At 44.8% G+C, this 13,941-nt stretch overlaps 1 protein-coding gene across 3 annotated transcripts in view; it reads left to right on the forward strand.

The window, feature by feature from the left end:
• Positions 1-13,102, forward strand: part of TTC1 (tetratricopeptide repeat domain 1) — an 82,693-nt gene extending 69,591 nt beyond the window's left edge. For 2 of the 3 annotated variants that reach the window (XM_022566065.3, XM_022566064.2), the window contains exons 8-10: positions 1,573-1,721; positions 3,974-4,028; positions 12,474-13,102. In XM_022566065.3, coding sequence (XP_022421773.1) covers positions 1,573-1,721; positions 3,974-4,028; positions 12,474-12,607 — 338 coding nt within the window. In that variant the 3' untranslated portion in view covers positions 12,608-13,102. Of the gene's footprint in view, positions 1-1,572; positions 1,722-3,973; positions 4,029-7,044; positions 7,148-12,473 lie in introns of all 3 variants that reach the window. The other variant, XM_089909626.1, reaches the window with a different exon arrangement.
• Positions 13,103-13,941: the final 839 nt, after the last annotated feature.

Genomic DNA, 13,941 nt, shown 5'->3' on the forward strand with positions numbered 1-13,941 from the left:
TTTCCTTAATCTGGCCTCTCCTTTTCATCTCCACTGTTAGCAGCTTAGTCAGCATCCTCTCTCATCTGGACCATTGCAGTGACGTCCCAGCTGTCTCTGCTTCCCCTCGTCCCCTCTACACTGTAGCCAAAGTGATCCTTTAAAACTGTAAATCAGATTATGTCTTGATCTGCTTGAAAACATTCCAGTGGCTTCGTATCAGACTTAAGAAAAAGTCCAAGCTCCTTTCCCTGGCCAGCAAGGCCTCCATGACCTGCTTGTTGCGTATCTTCAACCTCATCTCTTCCACAGCCCTTACCTAGTCACCAACAAACACGTCAAAGTTATTCTTGCTTTAGAGCCTTTACTCTTGTTAGTCCTTTTTCCTGTATGCTCTTCCTCAGCTTTTCAAATGGCTGGCCTCCCTCAAATAATCCTTTTTCGTATTTGACCACTCTCTAAAGTTACTTATTCCCCTCTTCACCTGAATTTACATCACCTTGTTTTATTTTTCTCTACAGCACAAAACTATCTGAAATTATTTGTATGCCATCTTCTCTTGCCTCTTAGAATAGCTTAAAGCTTCATGAGAACGTGGACGTAATCTGTTCTGTTTGCCACTACTATACTCCAGAGATACACTGCACTAGGTGCACATATTAGGTACTAAATAAATAGTTACTGAAAGCATGAGTGAATTTAAAAATGAGTATATCACTTGAAAAAAGTTCTAGAGCCATGATATTGCTTTCTAACAGAGAAAGAAACAACTCAAAAAAGAATACAAGAATGTAGTATACTTGAACCAAAACGCGGGCACTGGATTATTGGAAGGGTTGTTGTTGGAAAAAGGAGAGGATATTATGTGCCAGTTGTCTAAGGGTGTTAGAGCGGGAGTTTGAAGGAACAGTGAGGATTTAGCTAAAAATGTAACCTCAGGAGTCAAGGCACGACCGCAGTAGCTGAGGCCTAGAAAAGAGAGAATGATAGCAGAGCCTGCCACCAAAGTTCTCCCTCAATTTTTTAATGTGTGCCTTCAAATTCCCTCTTACTTTTTCACTGTGCCTTGAGCTCTGTGTTTTGGTCTGTTCTGAAGTGGGTGAAGGACAAGTAGGTGGAAAGCAGGACTTGGGTATGGACCAGGGTTTGGTAAACTACAGTCAACAAAGCCAAATCCAGCCTGCATGCCACCTGCTTTTTTACAGCCTACAAGCTAAGAACGGTTTTTACATTAAATGGTTGGAAGTAAAAGAGAAGTAATATTTCAAGACACATAAAAATTATGTGAACTTCAGACTTCAGTATTCATAAATAAAGGCTTATTGTGATACAGCTAACCTTATTTGCTTATGCGTCATCTATGCTTGCTTTCTGCTACAATAGCAGAGTTCAGTAGCTGTAACAGACGGTCTATCCCGCAAAGTCTAAAATCTTTACTATCTGCCCTTAACAGAAGAAGTTTGCCAACTGTAGGTATGTCCTTTGACAAATAACTTTTCCTTATGGACCCATGGAGAGTAATAAACTTGATATAGCTGAGGATGTATAGGCCCTTTTTCCTCATGGTGACAATTATTTCTTCTCTTTTTATAGCAATTCAGTTAAACCCCAGCTATATCAGGGCAATATTGAGGAGAGCGGAGTTGTACGAGAAGACTGACAAGCTGGATGAAGCCCTGGAAGACTATAAATCCATACTAGAAAAAGATCCGTCAGTACATCAAGCAAGAGAAGCTTGTATGGTAAACCTAATTTTTTTACAAAAATATTTTCCATTCCTTGTGTTGCTACTCGGTGAATGTTAAATGATCCTTAGAGACACAACTATATGCCATTTCTAAGCTTTTGAGAAGCTTATCCGAATATATGGGAGATAGAACTTTGAAGTGGTGGCCACACACCCACTGTACCATGTACTATTTAATCTTCATTCTAAAAGTGTTATCTGTGTAAACCTCTAACCTCTAGGGTTGACAAGAACTTTATTTCATTGTTGGACTGGGAAATCTTGTCTACTTGTAGGTGCCTGGTTTAGTTGAAAGTGAGTCTTAATATTATAGGTAACAAATTTCTGGTTTTCTTGTCATCCTTTTCCTTACTCAGTCACCAAGCTTCTATTCATTGTTATATGGCCAGCACATTTCCAATTGAATATATCCTAAACTAACTTTCTTCTCTCTCTTAAAATGACTCTAGTTCTTGTCCTTGGCACTAACAGTCCTTTTGCTTCTAAATGACATAATATTTTTTATGTTAGTTGTAAGTTAACTAAATGTTACTGGTTTTCCTCCCTTTAAAAATAACTCCAGATTTGTGCTCTTACCTTTAGCACCACTCTTTGATTATCTCTAACGCACAGAGCAACATACACTCTGAAGGATATACTGCAGTATTGGATGTGTATATCTTATTGCCCCAAAATAATGTGTGTTCAAGTAAGTTCGACAAACACTGGCTTTAACCAAACAGGTTTCTTTGCTGCCAGACTTTTCAGAGGGCCATTAGGATGGAGAGGTCATTCTGAACCCAGTATGCCACAGAGGTGGCAGGAGCCGGGGAGCTACAGGAGTCTTTTATTTAAGCCAGACTTCTCGGTTTTGTTTTTGGAATTAAGGGCACTTGCCAACATTTACAAATGGAAAGATTTTACTAGATGAAAATCTAAGTCGGGCTCCTCTTGAAAGTGGAAGATGCGGACGTGCTGGCTCCTCCTTGAGCTCCCACACGCTGGCGCTCAGCTGGCGCTCTCGATTCCACGCTGAGCATGCCCGTACTCTTGCCTTACACCCGGTCCATTACTTACTACCTTTCCCCTCTGGCCCCTGAGGGCATCTGAGCCCCTGCTATACAGGTTCCCGTCTAGTTCACAGGACTGTTATTCCACCAAGCGGACCTGAGAAATGTTGACTCCTCTCCCTGCACTAATATTCTAGGTGGTTTGGGTTTTGTTTTGCCTTGTTTTTATACCCACTTGAGGTGAATTCCTTCAGTAACAACAGATCTTTTGAATAATGGGAGAAGGGCTCGTTTGGGCAATTAAAATACATAAGCAATTTGAAAGCAGTTTTAATCCTTTATCTGACTTTTAACGTATCTCTGAATGGTGTTAGGATTAACTTAAATTTGACATGAGGAAAGGGAATAGAGTTCTTAAAATCTTGGCTAAATTCTTGGTAGCCTTTATCCTTGTCAAATTAGTTTTAAGAGTTCCGTGAAAGGGAGCCTTTTTTTAAAGCTAGCTGTTATATGCATAAAGAATTTATTTTATCTTGAATTATTACAACTGAATTAATACTGGACTCCCAGAGTACTTGGGGGGCAATTACAGAGCTAAAAGTGACCATAGAAGACTCTAATCCAGGTCAGCTGGAGGTGATTTGGTTCCAGGGGGGCATTTGGCAGCGTGGGGAGGCACTTTGTCATGACTGGGAGGGTACTATTGGCATCTGGTGTGTGGAGGCCAGGGATGCTCTAAACATTCTACGATGCACAGGACAGCCCTACAGCAGTTACCCAGTCCAAAATATCAGTAGTGCCAAGGTTGAAACGATCTGATGCTTTCTCAACAAATTAGATTGTATAAAGAAAGGACTTCAAGTTAAAAAATACAAATGAGCAAAAAAATTAATAATATAAATATCACCTATAATCCCACCACCTAAATATACTCCTGTAAACATCTGGTTTGTATCCTTTCAGACATTTTCTGTGTGTGTGTGTGTGTGTGTGTGTGTGTGTGTGTGTTTCACCAAGTTTTTATTGAGGTCCTCCTTGGGCCACTCTGCTAAGAACTGGGAATATAGCATTGAACCAAACCAAACTCTAGTCTCTGTAGCTCCCCCACAGACAGACATTTGTTCTTTGCTATGTTTAATAGGCTCATGTATATGTACTTAACCTGGTCTCACTTTCACATGAGGTTTTTAATGTTTCTCAAATTCAAATTAAAGCCAAAAGATTTTCACAACCCATGTTTTGGTGCTTTTTCCCTCAGAGGTTACCTAAGCAAATTGAGGAACGTAATGAAAGACTAAAGGAAGATATGTTAGGTAAGTCTGCTTCCCTTACCTTCTCTTGACCATAAATAGCTAGGAAGCCGGGGATGGGGCCATCAGTACTTTTATTCATTAGAGGAGAATACAGCAGTTAGAAATAGCTTTGGGGCCCTTTGTTTGTTGTGGGCACCAGTACCGTGGGGCTAGTGAGTTCTTAGCCATTTTTAACTCTAGAAGGAGCAGTGTGGTTTAGAGTGGATAGCAGCTTTTCAAAAACTAAACTTCCATTTTGTGGGGTTGTTTTTTTTGTTTTTGGAAAATTTTCCTCCCTTCAAGAATGCAAACATAATTAACTCCCAACCTGGGCTGCCACCAACCTTTATTTCAGATCATGAATTTCATAAAAACAGTTGAATTGCTTCATTTGAGTAAACAACTTCAGGTTTTTTGGGTTTTGTGTTTTTTATCTATCTATTTATTTATATTTGGCTGCACTGGGTCTTCGTTGCTGTGTGTGCGCTTTCCCTAGTTGTGGCGAGCGGGGGCTACTCTTCATTGCGGTGTGTGGGCTTCTCATTGCGGTGGCCTCTCTTGTGGAGCACGGGCTCTAGGCGCCCGGGCTTCAGTAGTTGTGGAGCATGGGCTCAGTAGTTGTGGCGCATGGGCTTAGTTGCTCCGTGGCATGTGGGATCTTCCTGGACCAGGGATAGAACCCATGTCCCCTGCATTGATAGGCGGATTCTTAACCACTGCCCCACCAGGGAAGTCCCAACTTCAGGTTTTACGTTCATTAGGATGCAATCAGTACAAGCCAATACCATGTCAAAACCAAGGGGACTTTTGTTTTGAAAATGGCGTTCAGAGTCCCTTTAGTGTTTGAGAACACATGCGAGGGCAAGAATTAGTAGTAAATAGGAAGGGGGAAAAGACTGTGGGTTGGGGGGTCGGGGAAGTGGTTTCATTTGACCCATGTTTTAGTTACTTCTTGTATTTGCCAAAGCATGTTTATAGTTGGAATTACAGAGTTCCTCTCATGAACAGTCTGCTTGACGAAGGGGAGTAAAAGTTCCTGGACAGAGACCTACCCAGCATAGTCTGCTTATAACCTGTCTGATAGTTCTCTGTTCAGGATCTCCTATATATTTTTCCTTATGAATATTTTCTAGATCTATATTGTGAATTGCAATCACATGGGACTAAAGGAAAATCATTTAAAATAAATTGAGCCTGGCCATTTATGGCCTTTAGGCATCAGTATCCAGAGAATGAGACAGATTTCCCCAAAGATCATTCTGATAGCACAGTTGATTGAGAAGAAGCCACTAACCTAGTCGATCCAAAGCCCTCGCCCCTGCTGGATAGACTCAGACTCCAAGGGGAGATGCTTCAGACTTGGGGAGATTTCTGGAGCCTTCCTCAGTTTTTCCAAAATTGGCTCTTTCCCTAATTTACATATTTAATTAAATTTGACACCATGTTTGAGCAGAAAAGTTATTTTGGAGGTACTTTCTCTTCAAAGAAGAGGGAAGAGAGCAAAAAAAAAAAAAAAAAAGGAAGGAAAGAATTTGCATTTAGCTGAGCTGGATTTCATGCTGAAAGAGATGACTTGGTGAATGAGCATAGTGGTTTTGGAAAAGACACTTAGGCACTGGTCCCTGGGTCCATTTGTTTTGAACCAATATGGAAAAATAAAGGGATAGGTGTAAATTGAATCTTACTGCCATTGTCAGTTCCAGATGGAATCAAAACTTCCATCTGTCCTTGTCACTCTAAATTCTAATGAGCTGATGTTTCCTGTCTTGTGGCTTTGGCTTTTACTTATGTTGTTCCCTTCATAAACAACTTAAGTTGCTTGGTAAGTAATATGTCAGTTTGTTGTTACACATCAGTAGTCTGAATGGCTGGACTCTTTTATATTCTTTTTTTCTTTTTTTTATTATTACTTTTGTCTGCGTTGGGTCTTCCTTGCTGCACTCAGGTTTTCTCTAGTTGCAGTGAGCAGGGGCTGCTCTTCATTGCAGCGCGTGGGCTTCTCGTTGCAGTGGCTTCTCTTGTTGTGGAACATGGGCTCTAGGCGCACGGGCTCCAGTAGTTGTGGCACATGGGCTCAGTAGTTGTGGCTCACGGGCTTAGTTGCTCCACGGTATGTGGGATCTTCCCGGACCAGGGCTTGAACCCATGTCCCCTGCATTGGCAGGCAGATTCTTAACCACTGCGCCACCAGGGAAGCCCCTTCCTTTATATTCTTAATGAATATAAGGATCATGAATAAAAATTTGTTCTGGGTGTCACCTCCCGTAGGAGAGCCTTAAAGGGAGAAATCACTCTCAGCCCCACAAGAGCTTTCTGGTGTTCTTCCTTCCTTGTTACAGATGAACCACCTTTAATTCATGTGCTTTGAGATTTTTGGAGGCTGGTCCCTCTAGAAGCGCAGAGTAACGTCACTTGCTTAGAAGTTCTGAGCAAGCTTTTTTGCAGTGGACTGCATGATTTTTAGTGCTAAGTTTCTCTGGAAATGATGGCTTCTGCTGGAAGATTGGCAGTTAAAGATTTTTAAAACTGCTTAACACCATTTCTCACTATCATTTACTACATTATGTGATAATTTAACAAAATGAGATTGTCTTTTAAGTTTGTTCGATAATCTTGACTTGCTTTTCCTTTTCTCTCTGTAACTTGACTTCCTTTTTTGTTAGAAAGAAGAGCTACGTACCCCCCTTCTTGGGAAAAAAAATTCTAATTGGAATTATGAATGGGTAGAACATACTTGCTCCTCTCTTCTTAGTCTGTCATTTATAAATGTCATCCTTAGAGCAGGAGGGTGGCAGTCACTCATAGTGCCACAGTCCTTGCCAGAGAGGGACAATCATGCTGAGTTTAGATTTGAGGAAAGGGGTCAGTAACTGGAGTGTTTCCTTTTGTCCTTTTCTCTGGGAAGATAGCCTGGTGGCTGTTATAGCCAGGGAATGACTTAAGGGTATAGTCAGTGGTGTGATGAGGTGGGAAAGATGTCCTGGACAGAGCACCCCAAGAGACTCAGAGCATTTAGCTTCTGTTCCAACAATTCCAGGGGATCTGCTCTTCCTACCTCAGTCGAGAGGCTGTCCTGACCTGGAAAACCTAGAGCTGTGACATGAAACTCTTTGATTCCCCCAAAGGATCAAGAGACGTGGGTGAGGCACTGCCCCAGAAACCCTACCTTCCTTTCACTGGCACCCAGCTGCTCGGCACACACAGGGGCCTTGTTCCGCATCCAGCCCAGGTTTTCCACTTGTACCATGCCCTCCTTCCACCTTCTTGGAACATGTTGCTGGTCTCCTGATTCCTGAAGTTACGCAGGTGTTCACTCCTGGCCATTAGCATCCTAATGAGTGTGTAGTTGTGAACTGAATTAAGAATACCACCTTGTGTGTTCCATGTTCAAAAGCTAGATTTGGAGCCGGAAGTAACTTGTTCATTGTCGTTGTGAGGATGCAACAGGTCTTTTTTGGCTATTCCTGTGCATTGTGTGCCTCTCTGCAAGTGATAGAGGGGCCTAGAATCAGCTCCCTTGCCAAATATCACAAGAGAGCCTCGAAATTGTTACTGTCCCTTGAAACTGCTGAAGCCATACATGTGGGTATGGAAATCCAGGCTCTTTTTTCACATTTCTCTTCCTGCTGCCCTGCCTGATACTCTTTACAGACCACACATGCCATGCCGTGTGCTCTGGCCACTGGAGAATCTCTCAGCCAGTTCCGTGTTGCTGTCACCCCCTCAGTAGGGAATGTCAGTTTTGGGTTTTTGATGCCCTGCTTTTTGCTTCGTTACCTAGTTGCTGCTCCTGTAGCTTCTCCTCTTTGATAGTTCTTGGTAAGGCTTCTTTCCACTTCCACGTTCACCCAAGAGCTGACTAATATATAAGCATTTGAATTGAGTGTGAATTTTATTTTCTCTATTCTGTGCTCTCTTAATTTACCTTTTGCTCAGAGGAAAGCAAGAGTCGCAGCTTCATGGCTTAGTTTTCTGCCTCATAAGAGGAAATGCAGTGTCAGGATTCACTTGGATGCAATTTGGTTCTCCTAATAGGAGAAAGTCCTAAAGGATCTATTCCGCTGGTCCCAACCTCAGTGATCTTAAGGAGGTGGAAACAAATGGCCTTCCAGGTTCTCCTGATGGTAAACTGACTACTGCACAGTCAGTATCTCTGAAGAGAAATTATGTGTAATGAGTCAGTTGGGTTTTTATAATACAGTGTTGCTTGGAGACACAGAAGTTAATATTTATCAGAACTGGATCCAGTGCCAAGCCTTGATCTCTAGTCATAAATGTTCTTGTCTGAGCACAAGCAGTGTTGGACTCTTCTCTTTGCCATGGGATCTCTTATAGATGAGATCCTAACAGTTAGGGACATGTGGGCACATTCAGGCTGAGTCATGGTGTCAGATTTGCTACAAGTGGAAATAAAGGAACCTAATACTGCCCAGGTCCGGGGAGGGGTGGGATTTGGCAGCCAGTGGAAAGTGTGGCAGATAGGCTAGTTTGGCAGATGATCCTGTCTTGGGTTCAGCGAAGCTGCCCTTGTCTCTGAGTGCCCACCCTGACTGTGAACAACAGCAGGAAGATGGTGAGTGTGTGTGTACAGAGCTAGGAAGGAGCATGACCTCTGCTGAAGGTGCTTCTCTGCCACCATCATCAACAGTAAAAGGTGAATCTTGCAGACACCGAAACTTGTTGGTTGTACCTTAATGTTGTGCTCTGTTTCCTTAGGTTCCCATTGGCCCTACGCTAATTTCAGAGCTTTTTTTAGTTGAAGTGTAGTTGATTTACAATATCGTGTTTCAGGTGCCCAGCATAGCGATTCAGTACTTTTGCAGTTTATACACCATTTGAGGTTATTACACGATAATGGGTATAATGCCTGGTATACCCTTGTTGCTTATCTATTTTATATATATAGTCTGTGTCTGTTATTTTCATACCCCTAACTTCAGAGCTTCCTCACCTGACAGTGTAAACATCAGATGTCTGTTCGGTGAATAAACGGCCCCTTTCCCGTTATGCCTCACCAGCTTTCTGTCAGAACCACCTCCAGGCTCTCCTCTTGTGGTTTATTCTTCACTTTGGCCCGTAGCATTATAAACCCTGAAAGCTGTTCTCAAACCATCAATGGCCTTTGCCGCGCCCTGCCACCTCCCTTTCAGCCCTTTGGACACACTGCCCACCCTTGCCTGCCTGTCTCCGTACATTTGATCCTACCATTTTTGCCTGCACTGCCCACTCCCTCTACCTCAAATGGTTGCAGTCCTGCCTGTCCTTTGGTGGTGATTGAAATGCAGACTCTCACACACAAAGCTCTGCCAGATCTCCCTCCTTCCTGCCCAAGCTGGAGGGCATCTTCTTCTTATTGACTCTCATAGCATTTTATATCTCAGCTACATGTGAACTGGCTTCTGTGTGTGTCTTATCTTCTATCATATCTAAGCTTATTTTGGTGTAAAGACAGTGTCCTGTATCTTTGCATCCCCGCCACATGTATGTACTTAGTACATGTTGGTTGAATTAATTCAAGTCAGGTTAACCTCAGGTCTTCTCTAATGGGGAGACTATTTAATCATGTGTCTTTTTTACGTGTCTGCTACCTTCCAGGGACTAAATGTACGTTGTCTATTTAGCAAGCAGACTTCCCATCTCCTGTTCTACTGTTCTGGGGATAATAGTCAAGCTATTGTGGAATGTTATAAAGGCAGAGATATGAGAATAAAAGGAAAAAAGAATGATGCCATATGTGTTAGGTTGGGTCCTTGGAGAAACAGAAGGCAAGATTTGATTAGAAACACAAGAGAGGACTTCCCTGGTGGCACAGTGGTTAAGGATCCGCCTACCAGTACAGGGGACACGGGTTTGAGACCTGCTCCGGGAAGATCCCACATGCCGCGGAGCAGCAAAGCCCGTGCGCCACAACTACCGAGCCTGCGCTCTAGAGCCCGCGAGCCACAACTACTGAGCCCAGTGAGCCACAACTACTGAAGCCCGTGCAGCTAGAGCCCGTGCTCCATAACAGAGACAAGCCACCGCAATGAGAAGCACGTGCACTGCAACAAAGAGTAGCCCCCACTCGCCTCAACTAAAGAAAGCCCACGCGCTGCAACGAAGACCAAGCACAACCAAAAATAAATTAAAAAAAAAAAAAAAAGAAACACAAGAGATTTATTGGAGGAAACACCTGCAAGGGAAAGTGAGGCAGAGGGGCAGGAGCTGGACGTGAGTGGGAGCCACGTCAGGTCCCTGGGAAGAGGGAGGACTTGGTTCGGAGAAGTCCTGCACTGCAGGGTGGTGCCAGGGACGTTTCAGCAAAGCCACTGGGGAGCCACAGTTACCTGTCACAGGGGCCCCTGCTCTGTCCCTGCCCTGCTCCGCCACTGACTGTGGACAGCCGTGGGACCCTCGACCTCTGCATGGAGGGAACTGTGCTCCCTGCATCTGGAGAAGCACGTGTTCACGGCTGCCACTCCACAGAATCAGCCAAGCTAAGGTCCAGGGCTCCTTGTGGCGGGCAGGTCCTCCAACCAGTAAGGCAAAGTCCGGGCCTGCGCAAAGCCCCCTGCCCCCTCTCCATCTGCAGTTTGAATACTTGTGCCCTTGCTTTGCCGCCGTCTCCAGGTGCAGCGGCCTCCTCACCGCCTTCAGTAACTGCTCCCCGTCCTTCAGAGCCTTGTCTCTCCTGAAACGCCTTCCTCACACCCCTGAACGGGCCTGCGAGCTCCTCTGCGCTCACCTCAGTCTTGTGTCTGGCTGCCCACTAGGCTGTGAGCATCTCAGAAGCCAAGAATAACTTGTACTCTTTAGATCCCAGTGCCTCCTATAGTAGATACCAAGTCATATGTACATTTGTGCTTCAAATTGTTGTTCTGGCAGTCGAGGTGGACTTGCAGTGATCCCTCCAGCCCAGGTGGTGGCCCCTGGCTTGGTCGACAGTCCACAGTGGCCCTGGGACAGGCTCTTCCTGGGGACTGTGACGTGAGTGGCCCTTGAGGCTCCTTCTTACGTTTTCCTCACTCCATGTCAGAAGAGCCAAGAATTGTGCCAGCAGTGACATTTTATTGGGCTTCTTTAAATGATTGTTTCCTCGCTGTCCTCTCTCCTCTCTCTTCAGCCCCAAGACAGACAGACTGCCCAAGTTCTGGCTAACTCACGCTCTCCTGGGTGGGGGGGGGGGGGTGGCCCTCTGTTTTCTTGGCTTGTTGCGATCCCCTATTCACGCATCCATCTACCTGCAGCAGTGCTCTGGGCCTCTCTGTGCTGCCACCTGTGCGCAGGGACAAGGGCTGTGCCGGTGATTCTCCTTAATCAGCAGCACTGAGCATATGTGTTCCAGGTTTAAGTTTGGGAAGCCTGCCTGGAGAGTGGTCAGTCTGGGTTTTGGGAACTTACTGTGAATATGGTGAGCTGCCAGGGGGCTAAATCTTAGACTGAGTCCAAAAGTTGCCAAGAGTTACTAGAAAAGGCCTTGACATTTAAAGGCCATGCATCTTTAAATTCTTTACCTGGGGTTTATTTCAAGGTGGGAGACCTCAGAGGGACAAAGCTGCTAACAAGGGCAAGGTGGGAAGGAACCTGTACCTCTGATGATCTGGGGTTTCTTTCCCTTTTACCCTCATCCTCATCTCCATTGGAAGCAGACCTGCAAGAAAAATTAGAACAGTGTAGAAATGGTCGAAATACGTATTCACCCATCCTCACCAAGATTTTCCAAAACACTCCTAGCTTCAGATATTCCATCCTGTTGCCCACATATCCCTGTAAATCTCTCAGATGTCCTGGAAACTCCAACTTCTGTATAAACTCCATGGCCCTCTTGTATGGAGAATCAGCATAAAAATCCATGGTTATACTGTGTGTCTTCATTTGGTCTTTATGACATGAACTCACCTGGTGATTAACAAGGAAAGCCTGAAACTTGGGGAGGGAGACTGGGCTGTTGAGGTGATGGTGCTGTGCAAGAGAACAAGATCTTCCGTTTCCTGAGAAATGATGAGTTCGGTGTGGAAGCTAAGACTTGCAAAAGCAGGAGGCTCTTGTGTTTGAACCCAGGTTCAGTAGAAACCCGCAGAGTGGAATTAGATTCAGCAAGTTGCTCTGCTGTTCCATGGAGAACAGACTTGGGGGGGCCTTGGCCCTCCCCGCCAGGCTTGGCCTTCAGGCCCCAGGAAGAGCAGCCCACCGCTCATCCCAGAGCCTGTCCCCTGGGGGCTCTGGCCAGTCTGGACAGGAGGCTTTGCTGTCGCGGCAGGGCTCCCTTGTGCTCCTCTACGCAAGCCATGGCTCAGGGTGGACGGCGCTGAAGTGATTGCTCTGCTGTACATTGGGGGCTGAGGGTTTCATGATTTTAAAAGCAGGGGTTTCTTTTTAACTGCAGAGAATCTCTTTTTATCTTGTAATCAGATAGTGAGGCACTTGGGGTCTTCCTGCTTCTGCTGACTCCCTGTATTTACTGGACTTTTTGCTTTTACATTGCAGGTAAACTAAAAGATCTTGGGAACTTGGTTCTTCGGCCTTTTGGACTCTCCACAGAGAATTTCCAGATCAAACAGGATTCCTCTACTGGCTCCTACTCCATCAATTTTGTTCAAAATCCAGATAATAACAGATAACAAAGATAACAATGGCTTGTAAAGCTGGCTTGGAAATTGTATGCTGCCTGTGTTAGCAAGGGGAAAGGCCCTGCCAGTGTTTAACGTTTAACAGCATCTTATCTCAAAGACAGGCTATCTCGTAGAGGCCAGTGCTCCCTTCTCCCCCTTGTTTTATGATCAGGGTGAAACGCAGTTCCTGATGTAATGAGCCTAATTTGATTTCCATTTTAAGGTGGTGTCTGTGCAGCTGTTGCCTTGGTTCTGGCTGTTCTTTGTTTTGTCCGGGAGAAAGCCTGCTTGTCAAGGCTCACCTCCCCGAGCTCCACAAAAACAAGCCCAGCTGGAGTCTCCCGGGCCGAGCAAACCTGCTGGTTGGAGACTACCCAACCACGATCGATGGGGTCCCCACCTGCTGTTCCCTCGCCCCGATCACACGCACTGCCCAGGCTGCCCTGCGTGGGCTCCAACATCTCCTAATTTCTTCTGTGGTAATAAACGCTTTCTGTGACAGTCTGAGCTGGGTTGTGAATTTTGTCCCCATAACAACAGCTAAAGCAGTGTTGGTTTCGAGCAGTGTTACTGGATTCCACAAATCTGCCCAGAGTCTTAGTTGCCACCTTGAAGATGATCTTGAAGAGCTGACCATCCTACCATGTATTAGGATTCAGAAACTCCACCTCACAAGCTGTCCCGGGCCTCTCCAGGTTTGTGCAGATAATTACAAAATCAGTGTTTTTGACCAAGTATCAATCTTAGTAATTTCAACTTAAAATAGCTTCATTCAGGAATGGTGGTATGTGAATCCCAGAGCAAAACCATATTCTTTTAGACTCCATGAACCCAGAAGTTTCAAAGGTAGATTTTTTTTTTTCTAGTCATCAGTGCTGGTGAAAAGCTTTTAATTGTTATGGTTTGAGTGTCAAGGGCAGTGACGTGCAGGTTTCATCTTAGAAATGAAGTAAGTACACGTATAATTCTGTAAGTGACATGCAGTAGGCATGCTCCCAGTGTTAAGAATTGTGCTGTTGTTTCGCTCTGTTCCTCAGAGCCCCTCAGCGTGTGTTGGTAGGCAGTGGAATCATATGCTGTATCCACACTTTGTGATTTGCGAAGCCTTTATCCCAGGTTGAAATGGAATTCCTCATACACTTTGTAAGGGGAAAGGGAGAAGGAGAATGTGGTTTTTAATTTTGCTTTGCTATCTTTATGATAAATCCGGCATCTGATTTTTCCCGAAAGGTGTGTGTGAGAAATCATACAAGTTGTACAGAAAGCTTAGCTGAAAGCCGTGTGGCCCACCCAGCAGTGATGAGTGCATCCTGGGCAGCTGGTGCTGTGCACTGCTGCTCCAG

This window comes from Delphinapterus leucas, chromosome 3 (assembly GCF_059928025.1).
Source record: "Delphinapterus leucas isolate spDelLeu-1000000601 "Yukka" chromosome 3, BTC_Dleu_Yukka2, whole genome shotgun sequence".
Classification (NCBI taxonomy): domain Eukaryota; kingdom Metazoa; phylum Chordata; class Mammalia; order Artiodactyla; family Monodontidae; genus Delphinapterus; species Delphinapterus leucas.